Source organism: Perna viridis, chromosome 13, assembly GCF_037379345.1.
Source record: "Perna viridis isolate PV_CMFRI_1.1 ecotype Kerala chromosome 13, ASM3737934v1, whole genome shotgun sequence".
Taxonomy (NCBI): Eukaryota; Metazoa; Mollusca; class Bivalvia; order Mytilida; family Mytilidae; genus Perna; species Perna viridis.
Window position 1 is genome coordinate 33054816 of NC_142457.1, and position 26970 is coordinate 33081785.

At 34.8% G+C, this 26970-nt stretch overlaps 1 protein-coding gene across 2 annotated transcripts in view; it reads left to right on the forward strand.

Moving 5' to 3' along the window:
• The first annotated feature begins 10898 nt into the window (after positions 1 to 10898).
• LOC148600396 (uncharacterized) overlaps positions 10899 to 26970 on the forward strand; it is a 52952-nt gene continuing 36880 nt past the window's right edge. For both annotated transcript variants that reach the window (XM_088559450.1, XM_088559451.1), the window contains exons 1-3: positions 10899 to 10950; positions 11534 to 11562; positions 12322 to 14808. In XM_088559450.1, the coding sequence (XP_088415576.1) occupies positions 12572 to 14808 (2237 nt within the window). In that variant the 5' untranslated portion in view covers positions 10899 to 10950; positions 11534 to 11562; positions 12322 to 12571. The remainder of the gene's footprint in view (positions 10951 to 11533; positions 11563 to 12321; positions 14809 to 26970) is intronic.

Genomic DNA, 26970 nt, shown 5'->3' on the forward strand with positions numbered 1-26970 from the left:
AAGATGGAAGCACTATTTGTGAAAGCTGGCTGCGCCGTGTTTCAGTAAAAAATGAGTGAGATATCGCCAGTTATAATATCTCAGATACCTTTTCCAGAACGACGACTATCGGAGGAAATCATTGACAATTAAAATCATGTGGCATCATTACGACAGAGACTACCCGAGGTGGATTGTCGTTTGATGTAATGTGTGACAGTGATAGCGTTCCAAGAAATCCGAGGCGTTTACCATCACTTCTCAGGAACAAAGTTCAACCACAAGGTAAGTTTCGGAGTAGCAGACAAGAGGGTGACCCTCAGGCTCTCGTAACAAAAGTACGGGCGGTTAGATTGGTATCTTCTATGTATGAATACCGGCTACAGGGCACACACCCCCATTTCATTTCCAAAGTTTGTCAAGGCTAGTATCTTCCTAAACAATCTAAAATCGATTCTAAAGGTAGCCGAATGTCTTTCAGAGGGACGTACTTTTGAATACATATTGTAAATCCAACGATGTTGGAAAAGTGATAAAATTATTCAAAAACATGCGCAGCAGAATTCTATTGAAAATCATTTCCAATTGTATACCCAGTCAATCATGTCTGTCGTTTTTACTTCTCTATGCAAACCACTTTTTATTACAGCCTGAATGGCAGGGGAGGGTTCTAGGTTTGGAACTTCATTGGTTTAATTTTTTTGGGGGGTTAATTTTGGGAATATACATTTGTATATTTGCCCAAAAATAAGCAAATCATGACCTGAGTCTCGGGACTTTTTAAATTCGGGATCGGACCACCTCTATTTTGTAAATTTCTGAATTCACCCTAGCTGTATAACTCATATCATAGACCTGTAATTAAATACAGGTCTATATTCTCATATTGATCTCAAATTCCGTTTATGACATTATTGATGGATTAACACTGTATGTATTAGGAAAGTTGACAGAACGTGAACCTTCTGTGTGATTCTTATATTAACCGGTGCTTATAGTAGATTTACTAGAAAGGCACAATCAAACTGAAGAGTTGTAGGCATTGAAACTTCCAAAACATTTTTGCAGAATAGCGCATAACAGACCATAACACATATATATAACATATACTGACAATAATTCGAGGATAGCGTGGTGACTAGTAAGATTTGAAATAGATAAAATGGGGCAGTTCTACAAAATTTGAAATATCTATATACGTGAATAGGAATGAAATCATAACAGTAACCGTGGTGCACTCGACAGAATTCACAACTGTACCTCTCGAGAATACTTTGGCCCAGTTGGTCATAGGTTACAGACCACCAATTCAACCAATGAGCATTTGGAACGTACGCAAAAATAGTCCTACGCAGAAATTACCCCTGTTCCTCATAGTGCTGTGAAAAAAGTTCTCATCTTATTTAAAAAATTTAAACAGTTTCTGAAAGGAAAAACATTTCTGTACATTTTATAGGTGCATGTTGCTTCTTGTGATGTGAAGCCTAATCTCCATAATGATTTTTAAATATACTCCTATCTTGTGAAAACACTGGGATTTCCCATGCTATTTATAGACCCTTCACTTCCGGTGACCAGTACTGCACTGCAAGTCTGCTAACCCCACATGCCATTCTGAGGATTGTGAGCTGACATATGTAGAATCATGCTGATATATAGTCCTCTGCAGGTTAAAGTTAAGGTAAAGTCCAGAGAAGCCATTGAATATTGTGAAATTAGCATAGAAGCCTATGGGAAGTGGAATTAGTGGTTTTTAGCCTTATATAAAGCGCCGGCTTACAGTGCAAGGGGTACCGGGTTCGATTCAGGCCTGTTACAGTTCAATGTGACATGGACATGTACTTAACGGTATGTAAAGTGTATGCATTAGTTGCTTTTTGGGTGTTAAAACCGCAGCAGAAAGAACGATAATTGCTAATGAAAGGCGCAAAGAATGTCTCGATAAAAAAGGTCTGTGTTATAATCTTTAAGCTTTAAATTAGCAATATACAGAACTTTGCCTTTTCAGAATTTCTTGCCAAGTTGACCCTTTTTGTGGATTTTTAATTGAATCCAAAGTATACCACACTGAAATAACAGTTGCGATTGCAGACCAAGAGGGCCCTATATATCATAGAATTGTCTCCCTTTTTTATTGGTTCAGTATGTTTCCCAAATTAAGTGAGCACTTCATAAAATTTCTTGTCCCGCCCATGAAATTTAATGTGTCGTGTTATAGTTTTATCGAGCGCTATGTTTTTCCTACTTTGCAGCCAAATCGGGAAAAGATTACAATGCCAAGAGAGCAGCTGTCTTAGAAAGACGCGAGAAAAAAAACCAAGAGATAAAATCAGTAGAACTGAGGAGAAATTGAGAAAAAGCGCCACATAATATCATTTTAATCTGTTCGGAATCATATTACATGTATATCATAAATCTTGTTTACAGAAAATTGTGTGTTATGAGAAATATACTGAAATAAACTTTTGTCCAGTGTATTACTATGGTGACAACACCAAGTTCCAGCATTAAGCTTTACATAAAACGTCGATATACCGCAATTGGCAACAAATCTCATAACCGTGTATATAGCAACAAGCCTTAACAACAAGCCCTCAAAAGCAACAAGCTTCGTCACCGAACCATACATAATAACAAGCCTCAAGACCGAGCCTTTACAAGCAGCAAGCCTCAGTATTACTTTTAAACCTCCGACGTCAGCGCCAAGCCACAACATGAAGCCTTCATGCGAAATCCTAGCTTTAAGCCACAGCACATGAAGACTAAGGACCATGCAATTCAAGTCTTCAAAATAAGATTCATCTAACCTTAGTTAGCACAAGGACTCAGCGCCGAGCCTCACTATCAAACTCCAGCCATGCGCATGAAAACGATTGCTCTATATAGTATAACGCTATATAATATAAAAATTTGAAAACTCGCTCTATCCATACAGTTTTCAAAGAGTTATTGACAGATTTCAAAAGACTAATTTATGCTGAAGTAGAACCGAAAAAAAAACAAAAGGCTTTCAAAAATGTAAACCTAAAAGTTATCCATTATAACTGTCATATATATTCTTTTATTATTGTGTTTTCTTCACAATCTACATTGTAACTGCGAAGTACAACCTTCAAGTCATGGAATGTATGTTTTAATCAGCTGCCCAACATGTGCGAACGTCATGGTTTGGCAAAAAAATAATAGTCTTGCTTCCTGCTACCAGCAATGAAATAGGGTAGGTTGGTAGGGAAACCATAATATATATATATATATATATATATATATATATATATATATATATATATATATATATATATATATATATATATATATATATATATATATATATATATATATAGACTTTAGCGGTACTTGGGCCAAAATGACAATAAAATGTTTGGTATAGGCACAATGACAGGGTTAGTAGGGTAATAGGAAACAGACATATTATTTGTTTTGGCTTTACAGCTTTACAGTTTACATTTGTTGAATACGTACCTACTATATTGTCTGAAGCAACATCGAAGGTAATAGTTTGTATCGATCGAGGGATAGTAAATTACTTTTCACCGAGTCGACAAATGTTTTATTTATTATGATGTCCTCATATTATCCAGATAAACCCAAGAACGTCTAGATATGAGTATGGCACAATATCGCTCCGACAACCTTCTTGAAAAAGAACTGTCAACCGGCTAAACAGAAAAATCAAGGCCTTTCAGAGTAGTCAGGTAAAATGTTACACTTGATTTATTATAGAAAATAAATGTTGAAGAATAATAATATCACAAATTTATTACATATATTGGAACAGCTCGCTGGATGTTACAGATTCTAGAAAAGCAGAGGTCTCTTACCCTACAACTGCATGCACTTTGTCTGTGCTAGCTTATTTATGAAAAACGGGTTGCTTATGCACTTTTTGTAATTAAAATGTTTGGGGAAAATGACATCTTTCATAATAGAGTGGGAGTATTGAATATTTACTGAATACGGAACATCGTAATGTACATTGGAAGAAAGCTCAGTAGTTGAAGCACTCGCCAGCATTGTTACAAGAATTGAGAAAGTTGCATTTATTATATTGAATTATCTGTTACATCTAGACCCGACTAGCGTCTCTACCATCTACGATCATTAGAGATCAGCGTTTTCATAAGATTTGTCAATCGAATCTTCCTTTAATGATTCCGCTCGGGAACTTCAAAGTATCAGATTCCTGCATTTTTTTTCAATTGAATGTCCTTAAAGTCCGTCAATATTAAATAAACTATAAAAGGGGTAATTTTTTAGCTTAAGAATTCGCCCAAACTTTGTGTCCATACATTATTCGTACAGTAGCGAAGTATATTGCTGTCTTTACTTTAAAATATTATTAACTCGCTATGTCATTTTTTACCAAAAAAACATAGTTTTCACCCAAATCGGAGGATTTAGACATTTTGGCTAGAAAGTCGGTCGCCATGTCAACAGTGAATTTTAAACCTTCTTATCAAAGCATAAAAAATCACCTGCCATGTCATTTTTACCTTAAAACCAAATTTCATCCAAACTCGGATTTTTTGGTGGGAAAGTCCATTTCCGTAGCAACGGACAACAAATCGTTATATACGCTTAGACTCAATTTCAGGTAGTACCGCAGATGGGTACATACAAAGTTTCATGAGACTTTCGGGGCGGAAGAAACAGAGCAGAATCAATCAATAAGTTTTCCAATCTTCAGTTTGGGGCCCATTATAAAAATAGGTTTCTCACTATGCCACAATGCGGGTTGTCTTCGTTGACTACCCGAGATGGACTGTTGTTTAATGTTATGTCTGATAGTGATGGCGTAGGGAGGCATTAACCACCACTTTTCATGAACAAAGTTCAACCAGAAGGTCTATTTTTCATCGTTAAGTCATCTAAGCAGCATGCAACTTGAGAAAAAATGCGATCAGTGCGAAAGATTTTTTCCGTCATTCTTTTCACCACATACCACGATACAACCAGTCATATTTCTCCACTTTCCCAACCTTGTCTTTACGCTTATTGGATCCCAATTCACCTTTTAGTGTTACTCACTTGCAATGTGACGGGCGGAATAGGAGACATTCTTAACCTTCCTGATGAGCTGGGGTAACATGGAATAGGAGACATGCTTAACCTTCTGGATCAGCCAAGGTAACACGGAATAGGAGAATGCTTAACCTTCCGGATCAGCTGAAGTAACATGGAATAGGAGACATGCTTAAAATTCAGCCGAGGTATCACACGTTTGCTTTGTTTTGGTTTTTGTTTAGTTGTTTGTTTGTTTGTTTTTTGTTTTGTTTTGTTTTTTGTGAACGTTTATGTAGCAAGTGAAATGACAATGTAACATTCCGTACCGTTTCTAATTGGTACCTTGATAGCATTTTGCACACAACTAATCATTATTTGAATGTTTTTGTGAGTTTCTCATTCGATATTACTTGACACAGTACAGAAGTACTTTGATTATATATTCTGTTCCCTATACACTGTGAGTGTAGATCGCCTCTATTGCTTGTTCTTCATGATTAGGTCATGTATATGGATTTGGGTGTCTCGGTATTGTCCCATTATTGACGTTTCGGTATTTTTTAATGTTTTTTTTTCTTCCGATATATTGTACATTCAGGGTTAATTCATCCAAAAAAGATTTGGGTTTCTGTGACATTCTTAAATAGACCTGCGCTTCGAGGTTAAACCACAAAAAAAGCAATAATCATCGTTTTACTTTATATTTGTAGATTTAATAGTCGGGCAGTCAATGAAAAAAATAAATCTTTTCGCGCAACTGTATTAATAGCACAAAATAACAGTGCAATGATAACGAGATGAAGACTCGAGGAAGTAATTTTAGGGTGAATAGTTATCTTTAACAAGAGGCTCCCAGGAGCCTGAATCGCTCACCTGGTTCAAGTTTGTCTTTCAAGGGCAATAAATTAACAAGGAATTATCCAACAATTTTGACTCAAGAAGACATTGGTAAGACTCATAAGGATCATTTCAGCGATAGAAAGTTCCTTTTAGTTTGAAAGATATAAGCTGAAAACTGTAAAAAAAACTTATTTTTCATCTTTCAAGGACAATAACTCTTACAGGAGTCACCTGACAACTTTGATCCGTGACGACTTTTGAAGGCCTTATAATAAGGGTCATTTCAGCTATAGAAATAATTTTGCTAAACCTTAATGGTTTTGGAGATACTTGTGAAAACTTATTGTCTGATACCTTTGTTCTATTTTTAGTAACAGCAGCCATGTTTTTCGACGAATCAAAAATCCCCAAATCAGTTCTATGCACGATACCCCAAGGAAATTTCATACCATGTTTGGTTCCAATTGGTCGGGTGGCGTCAGAGGAGAAGATTTTTTTTTAAAGAAATAACATTCAAAATAGCAAAAAAACGTCAAAAAGGGCAATAACTCCACATGGCTTAACATATCAAAATGAAAATTTGACTACAGATAGATCTCATCATGCCGAACACTTTTACCCCATGTCAGAATTTGGCTAAACCTAACGGTTTAAGAGAAGAGTTTTGAAAAATTGTTAACGACGACGACGACGACGGACGCCAAGTGGTGGCAATAGCTCACATGGCCTTCGACCAGGTGAGCTAAAAAGGAAGAATACTTTTACATTACACTGACGGTAGGATGTCAACAATAAAATACCCGGCAAAAGTTTCGTGGAGATGTACTTAAAAAAGGTTTTTGAAGTGTGTGCATAAATTACCGCGTTTTCATTTTATTTTATTTTGGTTTTAGGCGTACACAATACTGCAAAAAGGACGAAAATTACAAAAGAATTTCAAAACTTTCTATACTAAATTTATAAAGGTTTCGTTCTATAAAAGGTTTCTTTATTTTTTTCTCCTATTTTGCAACCAAACAGCAGGTCAAGGAGGTCCTTTGTTGCCCCTCCCCTACTTTGTTGGAAAATTGTGTTAACATTGTTTACAAAATTTGGACAAAATTCGCAATAAATAACAACCATGAACCCCTAAATATTTGTAACGGATCCCCTTTTTTTTAAATCCAGGTCCGCACCTGAAAATAATTGTTACATTTTTTGTACTTTGTAGCCAAAGCAGGAAATGATTATAATGCCAAGAGAACAGCTGTTCTATAAACGTGGGAGAAAAATCAGAAGAACAGAGAAAAAGGCATAGAATGGGGCTCAAAACAAGTTAAAAAAAATACATCATCTCTAAATTTTGCTCGGGATGATACAATACAATAATAAATCTTGTTTACTGAAAATTTAGCGATATTTGAATATATCCAATATTTCATTGAAAAAACTATATTGTAGTGTCGCCACGGTGGCAACATCAAGCCTTAGCGTAAAGCCTCGGCGCCAATCTTCGATATGCGCTAATACTTTTCATCACCGAGCTTCAGCATTAAGCTCTGATATGCGCTTTGCTATATCTTATTTTCAAGCCTTAGCACCTAGCTTTAGTACCAAGCCTTAGCAATAAGCCTAGCTTTTGCACAAATCTTCAGCACCAAATCACAGCTTCAAGCTTTGGTATCAGGCCTCATAACCAAGTCTTCGTCGCCAAGTCTCATTATCAAGCTTTGGATTTAAGTCTCGGCTTCAATTTACGCTCAAGCATCAAACTTCAGCCAATACTCAGCATGAGCCTCGTCATCAAACCTCAGAATTAACCGAAAGCCTTGACACCATGCTTCACTCTACTCCGTCCGTTATCAGTGATTATCTGAAGTCAAGCAGGAACTCAATGACTTTCTTCCCAATTATAAAGAGCAACAGAAAGATGTCCGAAAAAGCAAGATAGTAGGATCAAACTGGAAGTTTTCCGAAGTGAGTGAACTAGTCAGGTCTGATAATTTGTTCTTCAGCCATGCTAATTTCGTGAACCTATAGTTATCCTATTCAAAATCTTACGTAAATTATACTTTTGTTGAGTTTTCTTCACGTGTGTACAGTGGAAGGTATTTCCAGAAGCCAAGGCTTCAACATGCTTGCAATAGAACTAGAATAAATTCCTCCTCCACTTATTTGCTCCAAATTATAGGTTTCCATATTAATTTGGTCCTGGCTACGCAACTGGTACTGCGATGTACAAAACTGTCAAGAAATTTGTTAAGTATAAGTTTTACCGTTAAATTTCTTACAAACTGAAGCGATGCCAATATATAATACATATTTCTAGACCGGAAGTGGGATTGAGCTCACAGTTATCAGTACATTATGTTTATATGGTTTATACATTAAATCAAATGTTTCGTCTGTCGTATTCACTAAATAGCATGAGAAAGCAGAGAAAGCTTACCCCATCGATGAACCTCGAGCCTTGTCCATACGCTACCGTATATTTCTGCAAGTTTAGAGATTAGCAATAACCGACACAAGTGAATATTAATATAAAATCATAGTTTACACAAAAGGCTCCTAATTAGTCATGGTATACCATGTCAGGTAGAATGTAAAATCCTTGAAAATGCCTTAGACGCGTCGATATAAATGCAAAGACTTCTTTTTATTGTGACTGAAATAACATATACCGAGCGAATTAAATATGCTCATGTATGAGTTTCCTGAGCATACATTAAAGCTTTTATACACAGCTGATATGAACAAAGTACAGTTAGGGATGGTTTTTTTTTCTTTTTGCTCCCGCCAACTATCGTCTGAATTTCAAATGCCATTGCCATTTGTCCGGAACTGTACCAGACATTCGGTACATGTAAACGCTAATCCATCAAACTTTCAAAGATGTAAATAGATATGTAGTATGCTATCATCTTTAAATTTGGTGAACTTTGTATTCAGAATTACTACTCACAAAGTAGATCTATCTCGGCCTTTGACAAGATATGATACCTGCGTTTCCCGTTTGAAAAAGTCCTTAGATCTAGCTATGTTATGAGGTGTTGCCTACCCTGTGGTATGAGGATATTTTCGTCAACCTCAAGGCCACACATCACTTTATTCGGTTTCAAGAATTTTTATAATAGACTTAAGTCATCTATAAAATTGAAAGATTCTTCAGATGCATTATCTAAATTAAAAAGGCGATTCCACAGATTAACAGAACAGTGTGGTCCACGTGGTGTGGCCAAACCTGGGACCCTTACGTTCCCTCGTGTATCTCAAGAATTATTTAGGCCTATGCACTTGTGATAACACTTTAAAACGATTTTTTATTATTATTAACTTAGATCGAAGATCAGAATTGATATAGCAGTCGCCAGAGCCTTTAAATTTGTAAAGTCTGATAGCATCTGCAGTTATCTTACACTACCGCAGGAAAGTAGTCCCATAATGGCATACCCCATAAAGGTTCAAATGCAAAAAAAAATAGGTCAGCTTTATTGGTATTTATTATATATCAAATTCAATTGTATGTTATTTAAGCCAATAAACAACTTTCATTGTGAACTAAATATGCTTATTAATTTGGTTTGCATCAATAACGATCCAATAGTTGACATCTACCCTCACCAGTACCTGTTTATTCCTACGCATTTACCCGAATAAACCAGTCGTTCAGTGTCGATGTATTAACGTTGCCTCTTTATTAATCCATCTGATGCTTAGCGAGAAATGAAAACCCGCGATATTGTAAAGTCATCAATCATAGAATTGAAATATAAAGAGGAACGCTGAGTACCAAATTGAAACAGCTAGCTGTCCTCAGATAATTCATACAGGCCTTGACGGATAAAAGGGGTGCATGTGGTTCCGATCAAGAAACTTGTATAAAGAAAATGGGTTAAGGGTATTAATTGCCGCTCATATTTTTGTAACATAAACATCCTGACCAATCTCCCAGTGTATCTGGTATTTTTATTACGGTTACCGCCTCGGGACATCGGGAGCCCGGAGATGACAAATAAAATAGAACTTTGCATAGACAATAGCATAGGAATTTCGATAAGACATTCCAAGGGCATTGTGTCAATTTTTGGTCTGGTTTTGTTGCTTTTTTTCTTAACAATTCTTAATCTATTTGACTATTTTGGCCATGTGTATGTTATTGTAACAGAGCTGTGGGTGCGTGGCCAATGTCCCTGCACTAGACACGATTGTTGAAATCGTATTCTAAAACTTTATGGTTTACGTGTATGTTACTGCATTACGGGTATGTTACCGCACGTGTCTTTGGAACTATGTGTCCAGAAACTAAGCGCTTTTACAATGACACATACGTGTCTAAGAAATAACTTGTGGCACTTGAGCTACATAGCTTACTAACTGAGAAATGTGTCTAGTTGAGAGGATCATGTATCTAAGGATATGATTTATTTCAGTGAGTGTGGCTTAAGTTTGAATGAATTAACAGACAGTTTCGACTGGAGGGTCGATCAATTGAATTTCGACCTAATAATTTACAAACTGAGAATGGCCAACTGGTAGATTGCAGTTCAATTATGCACTATGTCGGAGAGTTTTGTATACATTCATCTAGGTGTTCCATGTAAACTGATATCGAACCGGAATATTACGCAAACTGGTGCACTGTTACATCATCATGAATTGGTGTGTGTGTTTTTTAATGACCTTCGTAATTAGAATGGTGAATTAAAAAAAATAAAACAATAAGCTTGTGTTGAGATACGTTTGAATTCGATTCCCGTACTTTCCTTTTATTCCATATTATTTTACTTAGACGATAAAAAATTCAAACGATCGATATAAATTGATTCAGTACATGAGTACTTTGATAATCTATTGAGCCGTATATTTTTTCCATGCTCGAAATATCATAACGATTTTTCATTATCTCAGCTCTTTGGTTATAACTTACTTTATTAATTAGCTATTTTTTTGTATTTGATTTAACGATAAAATGATGAAAAAGTCTCTACCTTAATTTTTAGCTTTCATCATAATTTTAAGTTCCCTACTTACCAAGGCTTTGCAAATAATTTGCATGTTTCACATCCGGGATGTTTTGAATTTAAGGTCATAGGTCACTCATCAAAATGGCGTTGTCGAAGCAAAGTAAAGGTTTGTATGTTTACATCTTTCTATGATTATGTTGAGGCAGTAAATATGAATTTAAAAATCCACATGTTCTTGTTTACATCGCAATATCTATTAAAACTTGTTATGAAGCCAGTGAATGTCGAATCCTCTGCTCAACAGTAGTCGAATCAGTTGAAACGAACAGAAGCTCGTGCACCGGTTTGTTTACTCTTTTCTAATACCCCTATGAAGGCGTGTCCGCCCATTAAGATTATAAGTGAACATGGAAAAAAAAGAAAATTATTGTCGCTTATGACTTGTAGCTATGAAATGCCTAGTTTTGTCGATTTTCGTTTTCTTTTATGAAAAAGTTAAACCGGAAGTATGAGATGATTGACCTGTCAACAGAAGCTTGTCAGTCGAGTGTCGTCCCATTCAATAAAAGTGGGTCGCCGAGGACTCATTTCCCAATTTCAATTTCACAGAAAGTAGTTAATTAAGATATAAACCACAACAACTTGGTTTATTTTCTTATTAAACGTTTGTTCATAGCATACACACAACTCATGAACAGGGGAAGAAAAGAGCCTTTAGAGATAGGTAATATCTAAATGAATTTTTTCAGATTTAGTTTGAAAGAACAGAACTGAAAAGGTAAGATAAACATAGAGGGTAAAGGTTAATTGGTGCATCAGTACATCACAATATATTTAGTTACTATCCAGAAATTGTTACCAAGGTGATAAGGCCGTTTTTTTTTTACGATTCTGATCTGATTCCTCATTTAGTTTAACTGGAATTTGAAAATGAAGTAATGACCACTAAAAATTTCGTTTCTCAATTCTGCTGTTTTGAACATTACTAGATTTGCATCAAGTGTAATGAATGAAATGTGACTGTGTCATCGTTTTCATAATTTGTTGAAATGTACATTGTAAATGAAACAACATAAACAGGACAAGTCTGTAAACCTCACAATATGAATCAGATCCTGGCAGAGTGGAATCATTGATAAACATGACATAATGCATTGTATTGTTTAAAGTGACTAGGAACTATAAAATTTGTCCACACATATACCTATACATTACTGCTAAATATTGTTTAAGGCAAATTGTGCAGTGCAGTGGATAAAGTATTGATTCACTACATTAGCTGAAGATATAAGTATCTAAATGAATTTTCCCCTAAATCAGACATGATTTTCTTCTGCTTTTACAAATCCAGACTTTACCATTAGGATTCTTTTTTACTGTATACTACATGTACATTTACTTTTTGCCAATTTCTACTTATTAAATCAGGATTGCTGAACAAAATTATTTTAAAAAAAAGTAAATTAAGATATATTTACATTGTGTAAAGAAGATGTAAATTGCTTTTTTTTCTAAGAAAATTTCTTATATTTTTCAGATGGGTACATGAATGTTTGAAAAGGGAACAAAAGCAGGGCTTCTTGCCTTGTTGTCTCAATAAGGCTGCCTTTATTCTCATTGCTTGTCCTCGGCTTGTTTGTATTGGATTTTTGGCATTACAAAGAAAGATCAGCAGCTGCAAAAGATTTGAATATTTCTCTGTGAAGGATTCTTAGAAAACCATAGGCATAGATGCTGTTCTTGGAAGGAAGTAATTGAAAAACTCCCACAGCTTTCCATTAAGAAAAATGGGCACCGTAGCCGATCCAAGAAAGGAGATACTGACAGCAAGTAGGTTTCGGAGTGGTAGTCTTCAAAGAGAGAAGTCTGAAAACATACCCCCTTCTCTGCAGCCACGACAAAATAGTGAAAAAGGAGACTACTCACCAACAAGACAAAGAACAGGGGGAGATAATTATAACAAACCAAATTCACGTACTGGTTTGTTTGGATCAAATGTTAGTAAGATCAAAGAAATGTTTCAAGCCAATGCTCCTCCTCCAACTAAATCAGAAATGCATCACAATCCACCAGATGCAGAAAAGTCACCTGAGTCCAAACGTAAGAGGACAGAGCTAGGGACACGTACAAGACAGGCTCCTGTTCAGCAGCCACATACAGAACAGGGGCTTCTTGATGCCACAAATCATGTACAGAGATTCATTCATACAAGAGCACTTTTTGCAAGGTTAGAAGGGACCTCCCATCCCAGTGGTGGTACTGACCAAAAGAAAGCGGGAGGTGCTACGCCTTCTCCCATCATTTCACCCAATACAAGCACACCTACAAGTCCAACTGCAAGCAAACATTCTGATGAGCATTTTACACACAAGCAGGGCGGTGATATTGTGCGAATCAAACATGCCAATGAGGATATCAATGTGCCAAAAGGAAGTTTTCTTGAAAATAGACCTACCACTCTTAATATCAATGCTAAATCCTATAATAGTGGGTTGTTATGGAAAAGACGACAAAATGAAAATAATATTGGTGGCAATTACTATGGTGGGGCAAAGCGAAACGAGGAAGAAAATATGGATGTTGATGCTTTAGACAGTGAACAATCTAACACTAAGTATGACCTCAGTGTGACCTCAGGTTATAGGTCAAGGTCAGCTGACAGTAATAGACGTGCTTTTCAATATGATAAAATTCGCTCTGTCTCAAATGACAGGGGGCAAAACATTCCACATTCCACAACACAAAAACATTACATCTCATCTTCATCTGCCGAGCATTCAGATGAAAATTCAGAGGTTGTCATGCGTAGAAAACCGGAGTCAAACAAGCGTTTGTCTAAACAGGAAATACAAGCAGCAATAGACAAGGCAGATAACTATTTGTCTCATTTGACAACAGGTTCTGACTTTCAGTCAAAAAGACGTTCTTGGGAATTACGTGAACAAATGTCAGAATCAAGTGACTCTAAAGTGGGTCCTATTTCTAGGCTTACTCCTAGGAATCGCTCAAGATCAGCAGATACTCTTGATAGTGGTGAAAATGAACCAAACCTGAATAGGACCTATTACACTGGACGTTCTCGTAGAACGTTACAAAAAACCAATGAAAGTACAGATGAAGTTGATATAACAAGTGCTAATGACTTTTCTGATAAACTGAGTAGAAGTAACCCACAGATAAATGTTTCAAGTTCAAAAGTACATTCAGAATTGCCTGATTCAAAGGCTAATGTGCCATCTAAACCCCCTGTACCAACAAAACCGTCTTCGTCTACTGGTCGTCAAGTAAATTCTCCTCGGCCTGTTCCATCACCACGTAAACCTGTTCCCACCATTCCACAGCGACACACAGATTCCCATAAATCAAATATGAAGGAAGTGCTTCAGGAATCGGAACCCTTAGTCGAATCTTCATTCAATAACATTTCGCATTTCAGTTCAAGAACTTTGAAAGAGGAGGTGATTGAACCAATTATGTGTTCAGAAAACACAGAAAAAGTCCAGCACAAACCAACTACACCCAGTAGTGTTCAAATAGAGGTTGTTAGTTCACTAGGTGATGACTTTCGACCTGACACACCTCAGTCTATGTCCAGCATGACATCGTCACCAAGAGACAGCCCACCACCACCACCATTATCCCCACCTCCACCTTTGCCACAATCATCAGTACCTCCGATAGTAGTGGATCAAGAACATGTGACCTCTGTGATTTCCGCTGCTCATAGTGTCTTAGATGACCGTCCACCTCCCCCACCATATCCAGATGAATCCAGAGAACCACCCCCACCTTATCCTGCAACAAGTCATCAAAAAGCTGATGAGCCTCCATCACCTGCTCCTTGTCCTGGTCAGGATGAAGACAGGCACACAGACAATAATGTTGCTGACTATGCTGTCCAAATGCGAACCAAGTTTGGAGCTGAGATTTCAGAATCTGCAGAGGATGACCTTTCACCTCCACCCCCCACTGTGACAGTTAACCTAGTGAACCAGTTGACATCAGAACAACAGAGGTCACCTAGGTAAGTGGTTTATTAATGATTTTCATGAACATGACAAGAGGTCCAAGGGTCTCAGACTCCTTTATTCTCTTGGGTGGCTATTTTTTTCAGCACTCTAGTGATTTTCAAGAAACACATGTACATTTGTACATAAATTATAAACTTCTGAGCAAAATAGGATTTTTATTATTCAGAATATACATTGTACATGTATGTAAACACCAGGGAATTAGTGCCATGGAACAAAATTTGAAATTCATCTCAGGTAACATGTAAAATGTGTGACATGCATGTATAATATAAAAAAGTTTAATACAGACTTGCAAAGATTGTGAAATACTACAATGTACAATGTTCATAAGGCTTTAAAAAATTACCTCTGTTTCTGCTACATATACATGTACATGTGTAAATCTACTGACCCTAATTTTTCATGCTTACCCTAAAGTGTTTTGGGCCCTTTTTTCCAGCACCATTGAAGTCTGAAAGTATAGATTAATTGTTCCAAAACAAACCAGTCAAAAATTATTGACTTGTTTATTTACCAACCCAAGATCATGTTAGCATAGGTTTTTTTTCCTTGCCTAAATTGCAGTCTACAAAAAAGTTGCAAAAACTGAATTATGCTTTTTTATAACTTATGGATGTTGCCAATCAATTTGTAAACCATAGTATTGCAGTGATATAAGTATTACTTTACATAATTCCTTTGATGTCTACCTGAGCTTGTCTCTCACCTGTACAGGTAATAATCACCTGTGTCAACATTCACTTCAATAAAGTTTTTATCTTGTCATTTGAAGAGGAAGTTATGTTTATATGATAATCATATATTTTGATTCTTGAGGTCAACATTTTTGTGAAATAGTTTATTTACCTTGATAGTCATGTTTAATTATTGAAATGCTTAGGCCATCCCATTTAAATACAAATTCTTTAAATTTCTTGCATACTAAGCATTGTACACATATGCATTTTTTGTAAATACATGTATGTGCATAGTATGCACTCTGCTTGTACACATACATTTGTAGTCTTGAAAAGTTGTAAATTTTGTTGAGCATGTTATATGTTGTATCTACATGTACATGTACATATACATTTTATTTTACAAGTATATATTTGTACATGTATACATATCTATGAATTGTACCCCTGCAAATGATTTAGTAGTTAACCAGGCCAATTGTCAGAATTTTTTTAGGAGGGTCTGGATAAAATTTTCCTGACTGTCATTGTGCATAAACAGTTTTAAATATTCTTTATTGCTTCCAGGGCTTGAACTGAACCCCCAGGCTACAGGCCTTATTACCTAAGGGCAAGGGTTAAAATTAGTAGTAGTCTTAGGTTCAGGACCCTCCATTTCTGAGCAAGGACCTTTGAAGTCTTTTTTTGTTCTGGACCTTCATTCTCCTTTATTGACACTTTATTGAGGACCTTTGATATTACATGTAAATTTGAAAAAAGTCCTGTACCTACATTGTACATGTATTACTCTTAACTCTTGAGTGCATAAAAATTAACATAATTTGTTAAAAAAAAAATACATGTACATGTACTTTCATCAATTGTTTTGCAAAGAAAAAAATGATACTAGCCTGAAAATAATATCTAGATGGCCATTTAGATGAGTTTAATTTTTTTCATATACATGTATATATATATATATATATATATATATATATATATTCTGCATTTTTTTGTAGTAAAGAAAGGAAAATTGTAGTAAGGCCTCATTAAAAAAATTTCTAGTTTTTCATCCAGTTTTGTTCAAAGTTAGTGGCAGGGGAGATAACATTGATAACATAATTTTTTTTTTTTTAATTTTTTTTCAATTTAAGTGAAAATGCTGTCAGTATTCATGAAATTGACCAAAATTTGCAGAAAAAAAATCAAAAACAATTTTTTGAGGAAGTTGAACAAAATTGGAATGAGAGGGGATGAGAATCGGGGATATTTTTTATTTTTGGCTTAAAGGATATATGAAGAAAATCATACTATATTTTACAGAGTTTGTCTTTAGTGCCTTGTGGAGATGGCAAAATGTTTCCCCATGCTTATGGTGTATGCTCTTATATAATTTCGGCTGTTGGAGTGCATTTCCAGGAGAGAACTTCCATTTTTAGACTTCACTGATATTCGATTTTATCTTTCAGCCCCATCCTATCTAGGTTGGGTTGTTGTCTCTTTGAAACTCACTCAAATTCTAGCCAGTCCTAAGTACAATTTTTCAGTATATTAACTATATGGCTATATAGATTTTTGCTAAAATTAGACAACCCTGTCAAAAATAGCCAGTCTCAGGCTGGCAGGCAGGCTCTAACTCTACCATACCTATACCTGTTATATTTCTGTAGATGTACATGTGTATATGAACTTTGAGTTTTGTAATCTATTAGCATCTTTATTTCTACATTCACATGCATACAATTGCATTCCATTTACTCATATTCACTATATCAACTTTCAAAGGGATAAATTGAGTTGTTAACTTACATAGTTAAATCAAGCTGTACATTCAATATTCAAGATAGATTTAAAATCCTAAGTCTTTTAACACTTGCACATTGTATTTGACACAACAAAATTGAATGGACAATGAGACATTTTCATCTTCTTATCATGTGAAAAGAATTGATGGGCCATTTATATTCTGAAGGGTTCTTAACTCAATGTGCTGACATGTTTATTGTGGACTTCAGTCGAACCTGGTTAAGTCGAAGTAGAAGGGACCATGCAGAAATGTTTGAGTTATCCGAGGTTCTAGTAATCCAAGGTCAAGGATAAACCAGATATACTAGTAGTTTGGTCCGTGATTGTTTCTGTAGTTATTTGTTGTGCTTGTACATGTACATGTACTTCACTTTACATGGTACTTCATAATGTCAAGCATTTCATATTGGAAGATATTTTTTATATGTTGTATATCATGTTTGAAATACTGAACGGAACAGAGTGGTTTAGTGAAATTTCCTTTTTGTTTTTTCTACATCAAAAACGTCATAGTTAATAACATGCTGCTTTGTTTGATTCACAATTAGGAGTATCGTCAAACCATGTGCTCTACAATATTACGATAAAATTTCACTAGCGAAACAAATGTAGTCGTTGAAATACCCTAAGTATCGTCTGTTTGATGTTTCATTAAATAGTCAGATACCATTACAATTCATCTGTATTTCTTAAATTTTTTTTCAAAATATCAAAATATCCAATATTACTGTTAGTGTAAATTCCCACATGTTATTAATAAAATTTGTTTCTTTTAACAACACGCGCAATTTTAAATTAATTAAATAACCAAATCAAACCATAAAGAGTGTCAACAAATTAATTTTAAAAGCCATGCTAACTGTTGTTAAAACACACTTTGATCATGGTTTGTAATGAAGCAATCAGTTTTCCGACTAATTAGTTGACTTCAAGACATCAGGGTTAATAAACCTCGAAGTCCTATCTAGGGGACTGATTGATTACCTTGAGTTATCCGAGGTTTCGATTCATTCAAGTTTGAGTCATCCGAGGTAAAATTGTATTGGAGTAAGGGGAGTTTTGCTGGGACTTCGTAATTAGTTTGAGTTATCCGAGATTTCGACTAATTCGAGTTCGACACATCAAGGTTCGACTGTATTTGAATTGTTTATGAATGCATTATTATGCCAGATTTGAAACAATTAAAGCTCTTGCATTTTAAAAATTAATTTAAAAAAAAAAAACACATTACAACCATCCATTAGTCCTTGATGGAGGGTGGCGGTAAATCACAAAAAGTTGAAATTTGTTATTTTCAAGTCTGCATTGTGAACAATGGCAATGCCAGCACCACGTTTGGATGAACCAGATACTTGGTGTATATTGAATCCATGTACATGTAGCATTGTTTGTATATTTTTAATGTTGTTAAAATGCACATTTACGAAAATAATTTACACATCTGATAAAATGGTAATTCATTGCTTATTATTTGTCATATTTATAAAAATTTTTGGAAGAATCGGAAATTATTGGTTAAGTTGAAAAGATATACAAATGTACATGTACAAAATGTATACATACACTAGTACATGTACATGTACATGTATATGTATACTATAAAGTTGTATCTATTCCATACTACACTTGATAAATTTTAGAGTTTGTGGTCAAGGACTGTCTTAACTGTTAAGGAATTGAGAGCCCAAAACAAGCATGTTACATTTTGTATAAGACTTAGTAGAAATTTCTTCTTTCTGGATCAATTTAAATGGGGTTTAACATAAAGCTATGAGTTCTGGGGTTATCTTGTCACATGAATCTGAGAAGTATGTATTTGGAGTTTTTAATATGAGCCCATTTTAAAATTAGTCCACATGGAGGTCCAAGGGACTAAAACTAAGCTTTGTTTGATATCATAATTGATGGTCCCTGCATTTACATTGACAGTATGATTGCCACATTCAGTGATTTATCAAAGCTTTGTCTTTACAGAAGGATCGGACCTCTCTGTTTGTACCATCAAGTTGTATTCTGTGGAACATTATAAACTATATTTTCAGGCAAAACTTTGCAGGAATAAATCTCCCCCACCAAAAAAAACAATTTTATACATGTATTGTTTTCCCCATTTGAATAAATGTTGCATTTGTGATTTGAATTATCTCTCTTTGGGTTGCATCCGTGCATGTCCTTTGAGATGCTGCAATGTCTTTACATGTACATTCTTAATATTGTTAAAATTAATTTTTCTTAGTTCATCTCCCCAATTGAAGGGGATGAACCCTACTATTAACCTGTTCTTGTTAAAGTGAAAAGGAAATTTACAAGACTAACATGTAATTAGTTTTTAGAGGATTGTAGGCCATGGTAACGTACTTAGTTGTTTGGTATTGCATTTATTGAGTTCAGTATTATGCATAGGGTATCAGTTGATATGTTTTTTTTTGTTGGTCAACCATACAAGAAAAATCTTTTATTCATTTTCAATATGCATGTTCATATCTACTGATTTTTTTATCAACAAAATTCTTTTATCTTACTGAATTTTGGCAGATTCAAGGAAATACAACTGTACGTGTAGCTTGCAAAATAACCAGTTACGTACTTAAATTACCCATGTACAAATGTACATGTATGTGTATGTATGAAGTTGAGCTGGGATCTAAAGGGCTTTCTGTTAATTTTACAGTATGTTCATACTTCCAGGTACATGTACATGTAAGCTACATGTAGGAATATGTCCCTGTTGTTGTGGCTTGTCTTTTCCAATATTGTTATTTCATTCCCCATTTCCCCATTGACCAATGCTTTTAGGTTAACATTGTGATAATTGTTTACTATTTAGTGGAAGTTTTATTAAATGATGGCTAGAGGGTGCCCTCTGAGTCTTGTTTTTGGGGTTTTATTTGTATTTGACTGCTGAGGCTGTTCTCTCGTGGGCGTTTTCCTTCATGTCTTTGTTCATATGTTCACAAATTCTTGAGCAATCTGTATACAACTCATTAATTTTGAAGCTGAATCAGTGGCATTTTCCTTTGATTGTTCAAACTTTTGCTAAAAATCTTTTACATTTGCATCTTGAAAGCTTGGCAGCCCTGCAAATGTCTTTTCGTTTCTTTTTCCCATACCCTGCATTACATATTTAGTAGGAATTGTAGCCACTTGTATAGTACACAACAATACATGTGATGTTCCTTATTTACATGTATGCCTTTCAAGATAGTACTACCAGTAAATACATGACAGAAAAAGAAATTTGGATTAGTCTTCACAGAACTTAAAGAATATTCAGACATACATGTACATGTATGTTCCAGTGCACTAGACAAAATTCACACACTGGTAGGAACCAGATGAGAATCGAACCCTTGACCCCAGTCACTTTTAGCTTGAGCTGAAGACGATCCTGCTAGCACAAATACTACCTGTGAGAGCTGAAGACGACTCTGCTAGCACAGATACTACCTGTGAGAGCTGAAGACGACTCTGCTAGCACAGATACTACCTGTGAGAGCTGAAGGCCACTGTGCTAGCAGAGCTACTACAATGTACAGAGATGAAGCTATTGCTGCAAACAATATCAATGTGTTGTTCATACTCTTTATTTTCAAATAGACATTTTAGTGCATGTACATGTATATAAGGTGTTTAGGGATTACATCTTGATATGATATTTATGAAACACATGAAAGAATTCTTTTTGAACTGTCATGTTCATACTTTAAACAAGTATTTCTTTCTCCTTGGAAAGTGATCATAACCAGGTGTTATGTCTATATAGAATTCTAAGGTGTGAGAATTGACATGATTGGTGAGGTCTTTATTACCACTGCTGGGTATTTGTTACCTCTAGGTTATCAGATTGTTAGAAGTAATTTACATGTACAAATAAATTTGTTGATATTAATGTTAGAAATAAAGTAGAGACAATTTAGCAAAAAAGCTACTACTGGGTACATATTAAGTGCATTGACTTGATAATTATTTACATATAGATGTGCGAATTATGTTCAGAAAAGTGAAGGTTAATTTGAGCTATTCACAATTTTTTTCATTTTTATTTTATCCACAGACCGTAAATGTATAAATTTTTGCATTTGCTTTTTTTCATGGATTCTGTCAAGTGAACATATTCATGTGTATCAGTTTTCACAGTTTCAAAAAATTACAAGTGTTTTGTAGTGTGAAAAATCAATTCAACAGTTTTCTGTCCACTCTGATAACAAATATGTTTACAGTTCATGTATTGGTGCAGTGGTCAGTGTTATTGATTACATACATGTAGAGGTGAACAAGTGATTTCCTTGCCAAAGAATTAGTTTCATGTGGCCTTGGGCACCTTGAAATTGATAATTTACCATAGTTTATTAAATTGACAATGATGTTTATGTAAAATTCTAAACATGCTTAAAGTCTTGCAACTAGAATTTGACAGTTGATTAAATGACCAATTTTACATCTATTCATGTAAATGAGTACATTTATTTGTTGTATACAAGAAGCATGAAGCTTAGTTAATATTATCACTGTACAACATATATGTGTATTGACACAGTTCATGCTTTTTTATGGTTATAGGACTTCTTTCAATTGCCAAGATTTACATTATACAGTTTGGTTTTTGGTCAATATACAAAATTCATTTGATAAACTAGATGTTGTGTGCACATGTATATTAATGTTCTAGGAAAATCTGATTCTTACCACTAACAGTGTACATGCACTTGTACATATGTACATGTAGCATAGTGTTCTTTCAAAGTTGACAAAATTTTGTTAGATAGCTTTTCATTGCTGTTACACATTGAACTAGGATTGAAAGTTCAGATAATTAGCAAGTTTATTGTGAGTTTAATTATCTGGATGTTATGGGATGTTTTATTTAAGGATTAATAGTTTGTTTGTAAACAGAATGAAATCCAGTACTTCAATCTTGGCAGTTGAATTATTAGAGTCACAACCTTTGTGCCTGGGTGTTCTCAGATTTTGAAAACCCTTAAAATTGTGGAATTGTTTTCTGTGTGATTAAGTGCATTCTTACAGAGGTTTTCATTAATTGGTTAATTTCAGTTGCATGTTGTGTGCCTCACGGCATTTAGCCAGTATCATGTTTTATCTCAAAGACTTGATGATATGGCAGTCTTTGAATTCTGTAGTTTTTCTGTTATCATCAATTTGTAAAGTACTTCATTTTTTTGTGTAGTTCTTTAATGCTTTGCCTGTTGCTGAGCTTATCAACTTGGATTTTAGGCAATTTTTGGAACTAGATGTACACTTTGTATTTTTGAGCAAGTGATAAACTTATTCTTGCAAAACAGTGCTTCTTAAAACAGTCGAGTTTTGAACAATCTTTGGATGGGATTTCCTTTTGGATTGTTTAAAGTTCATGTACCAGATAAAGTGCTGGTTTGACTGAATGTTAAAGATTTGTTATAAAACCCAGGATTAAAAGTGATTTTATTTGAAAATTAATGGAGATAATTTGTTATACATGTACATGTATTAGTATTGTACATGTATCTGAAAAGTATGTGAAATCAACTTATTTTCATAAATTAAAATAGGTAGATTATTATTGACCTATTAGTCACAAACACTACATGTACATTTAATATAATTCTCTTTTTATTTTTTATGCAAATAATGAAAAAAAATCAAGAAATTCTAAAAGTATTGATATAGTCATAGAATACTGAAGATGTACTCTACCTGTGTTTGAGAGGCTGGCATGTTGTTGTAAATGTGTCACAAGTTAGAATTGCATGTAGCTCTATTTCCTATTGGATTGATATAAGCAGCATATAACTGACAGAGGAGACTTCCTTCAGAGGTTGCCAAATGTCATTGGTGACGTGATAACTTGTGGAAGTAACTTGTGTAAGGATAAGGATGTTAGTTTGTATTAGTTCTCTTGTGAGATATGGTACTGCTCTTGAGGAAGGATTTTATTGAAGTTACAAGGTAAGGGTTTTCAATATTATTTACATGTATGATATAAAATATTTATACATGTATTTGTACGTTCATGTACATTTGTACATGAATGAATGTGGTATAGAAAAAAAAAACACAATTATAATTTTGTTCATCCTTGATTTAAATTACATCAGCTCTGTGAATTTAGTTCTTAGGATATGTTTGCATTGGAATGGGATGTGAATACATGAACTTGTAATTCACAATCCTGATTTAGTATATCCTGCTGTTTTGTAAGCTTTCTTACTGAAATAAGATCTTGGACTTTTATTTTAGATTTGTTGAAATCTTTCTGTTTTGGTTTTGACATATTTTAAGTCAATTCATGGTACATATATATTGTCTTTTTTTGGTGGTTCTTCCCCTGTGCAGGTCCGGGTGTTAGAAGAATAGGCCTGCAGCAGCGCTAAGCTTGTCGTAAGAGGCGACTAAATAGTGCTCAGAACCCTAGCCGTTGACTAGGGCGCTTTGCCCACAGAGCAACTGGGATGTATGCCCCAGATGGTGGAATGGGGTACCCCTGGCGTGTTACATGCTAGGGTTGTCAGGCTATAATACGGAAAACCTGACCGCAAACCATATTGGTGCACCGTGTTGGGGATAGATGCCACGTTCCTCGCACGTTTAAGAACCCTACTGTGGTATTCTCCCGGAGTAGGAACCATAGGGCTCCGCCACAGGAGGCTAAATTGCCCGACCCTACCCACCTCTCCCTATTTCCAGTGGCAATCAAAATTTGTCCACCTCATTGTCCTTGTGTCCCATCCCTTTTTCATTTCATCATCATTTCATGTTCATTTTGTCATCCTTTTCATGTTCATCATCTGAATATAGCTGAAATATTGCTGCTCGGACGTTAAACCCCAACAAACAAAATTGGTGGTTCTTACCTAAATAGAAGGTTTTTGGTCCAGTTTTGGGCTGCATTTTTTTTTAGTATAATATTCAACTACAGAATACGGTTTAAAGTAAGTTGGTAAAATCTCCTTCTGTTGATACCAAACTTGGACATTTTTATGTTGATATTTGTATCTACAGATTTGTTAAAAGTACATGTATATGTGGGCAGTTTCTAGAAAATCTGAAGGGTACATTTATTAGACCAACATCACAGGTTTCTGATTTTTTAAAAAGGTGATTACTGTTTGGTTCGAGGGAAGACTGCTATATATTCAATTAAAGACATCAAATTGTAATTTACACGAAAAATATGTAAGTATTACCACCGCCCCTCCCCCCCCCCCCCAAAAAAAAAAAAAAAGATATTATAAAGTACATGTACGTGTATATTGTACTTGTTGAAAAGAGTCTCAAAAAATCTCTTAATGCTTTGATCAAGAGGAGATAAATATTCATTCCTAAAATCAAACAGAGATACTCAAATTGAATGAAAACAAACAACTCCTGGTAAAGGCTCCTTGGTGAAAAATACAGTCAAATGTACACTATAGATTCTGAACAGCTGTTGAGTGACATAAGTAAACATAGTTCTTTCTTTTATCCTTGAAGTACTTGAACACTCTATTGAGTAGTTTTCTTTCTTTTATCCAACAAATGCATACTTAAACACTTCATTGACAGTTATCATCTGAAGCAATGACAAGATTCATGTCTGATTTGTTGTTCTTTGGTGAAGGAATAAAGAGTTTGAATTGCAATGAACTTAGATTGATAAGAGATGATAATAGAGGGAGGGAAGTGCAGTGAGCAGTGGTGTTAATTAAGGGGTAGTCCTGTGGTCTGGAAGTAGTCTAGTCATTCTGTCTTCAGCTGTGTAAGCTATAGATTGAATATATGAAGTGCTTTGGCAGTTTTCTAAGAAATGATTATCAAATTGAATTTAAATTAAAAAACTATAACTATACTCTACAACTCCACTCCATTCTTGTACTTAACACGCTTTTGAAATAAATATCTGACATTATCCATCTGTAAAAGGAGATTATTGTCCTAATGGGATCTATTTATTAACTATGTTGTCTTATTGGCAAGGTCAGAGGTGAATAACCTCAAGATCAAATACTTGCGGTCAGGGAAATTGAACTTAAAGAAATATACATTATATTTCTCACATTATGAGATAATAGAGTTTCCTTATTTACTTTGTATTAATATGTAAAATCTGTTGTTCATATATTAGTTTTTCAACCATGAAGATTAGTACTAGATTTAAGAAGGGCTTTTCTACTACATGTACTTTGAATCTTTGGACTGACAATGGTAATGGTAATGGTTGTGCCTGTATAGAAAACTGGATGAAAAACTGATATATGATATACATGTATTACAGATAAGACTGAGGGCAGAGGGAAAAGCGAGGCTTTCTTGAACATTTTTACTGGTTCAAGCTAAATTTGTTTGTCATAGATTCATAAATTTTGTCAAATCAGTGCTTTTTATTGAATTTAGGGGGGAACAGATGAGAAAGATGATTATTTTTGCTTGATTTGTCAGTTGCAGAAAATAGAATTCATTAACAATTTTAAATGGATTTTTATCTGTTTATATTGACCTATTTGAAGGTTATTCTAACAAATTTATGTTCCCAGTTCATCTCATACTGTACACATAGTAGTTAGAAAATTTCTATACTTAAATGGGGGGTACTAATGTTAAACTTAAATGGAGGATACTAATGATCAACTTAAATGGGGGGGGGTTTAGTGTTAAACTTAAATGGAGGCACTAATGTTAAACTTAAATGGGGGGGGGGGTTTAATGTTAAAATTTAATGGAGGTACTAATTTTAAAATTAAATGGGGGACACTAATTTTAAACTAAAATGGGGGGGGGTTTAATGTTAAACTTTAATGGAGGGGTACTAATGTTAAACTTAAATGGAGGCACTAATGTTAAACTTAAATGGAGGTACTAATGTTAAACCTAAATGGAGGCACTAATGTTAAACTTAAATGGGGGGGGGGGGTTAATGTTAAACTTTAATGGAGGGGTACTAATGTTAAACTTAAATGGAGGTACTAATGTTAAACTTAAATGGAGGACACTAATGTTAAACTTAAATGGGGGGGGGGTACTAATGTTAAACTTAAATGGAGGGGTACTAATGTTAAACTTAAATGGGGGGGGGGTTTAATGTTAAACTTTAATGGAGGGGTACTAATGTTAAACTTAAATGGAGGTACTAATGTTAAACTTAAATGGGGGGCACTAATGTTAAACTTAAATGGAGGGGTACTACTGTTAAACTTAAATGGAGGTACTAATGTTAAACTTAAATGGGGGGCACTAATGTTAAACTTAAATGGGGGGGGGGTACTAATGTTAAACTTAAATGGAGGTACTAATGTTAAACTTAAATGGGGGGGTTTAATGTTAAACTTTAATGGAGGGGTACTAATGTTAAACTTAAATGGAGGGGTACTAATGTTAAACTTAAATGGAGGTACTAATGTTAAACTTAAATGGAGGCACTAATGTTAAACTTAAATGGGGGGGTTTAATGTTAAACTTTAATGGAGGGGTACTAATGTTAAACTTAAATGGAGGTACTAATGTTAAACTTAAATGGGGGGCACTAATGTTAAACTTAAATGGGGGGTACTAATGTTAAACTTAAATGGGGGGTACTAATGTTAAACTTAAATGGAGGATACTAATGTTAAACTTAAATGGAGGATACTAATGTTAAACTTAAATGGGGGGCACTAAAGTTAAACTTAAATGGAGGGGTACTACTGTTAAACTTAAATGGAGGTACTAATGTTAAACTTA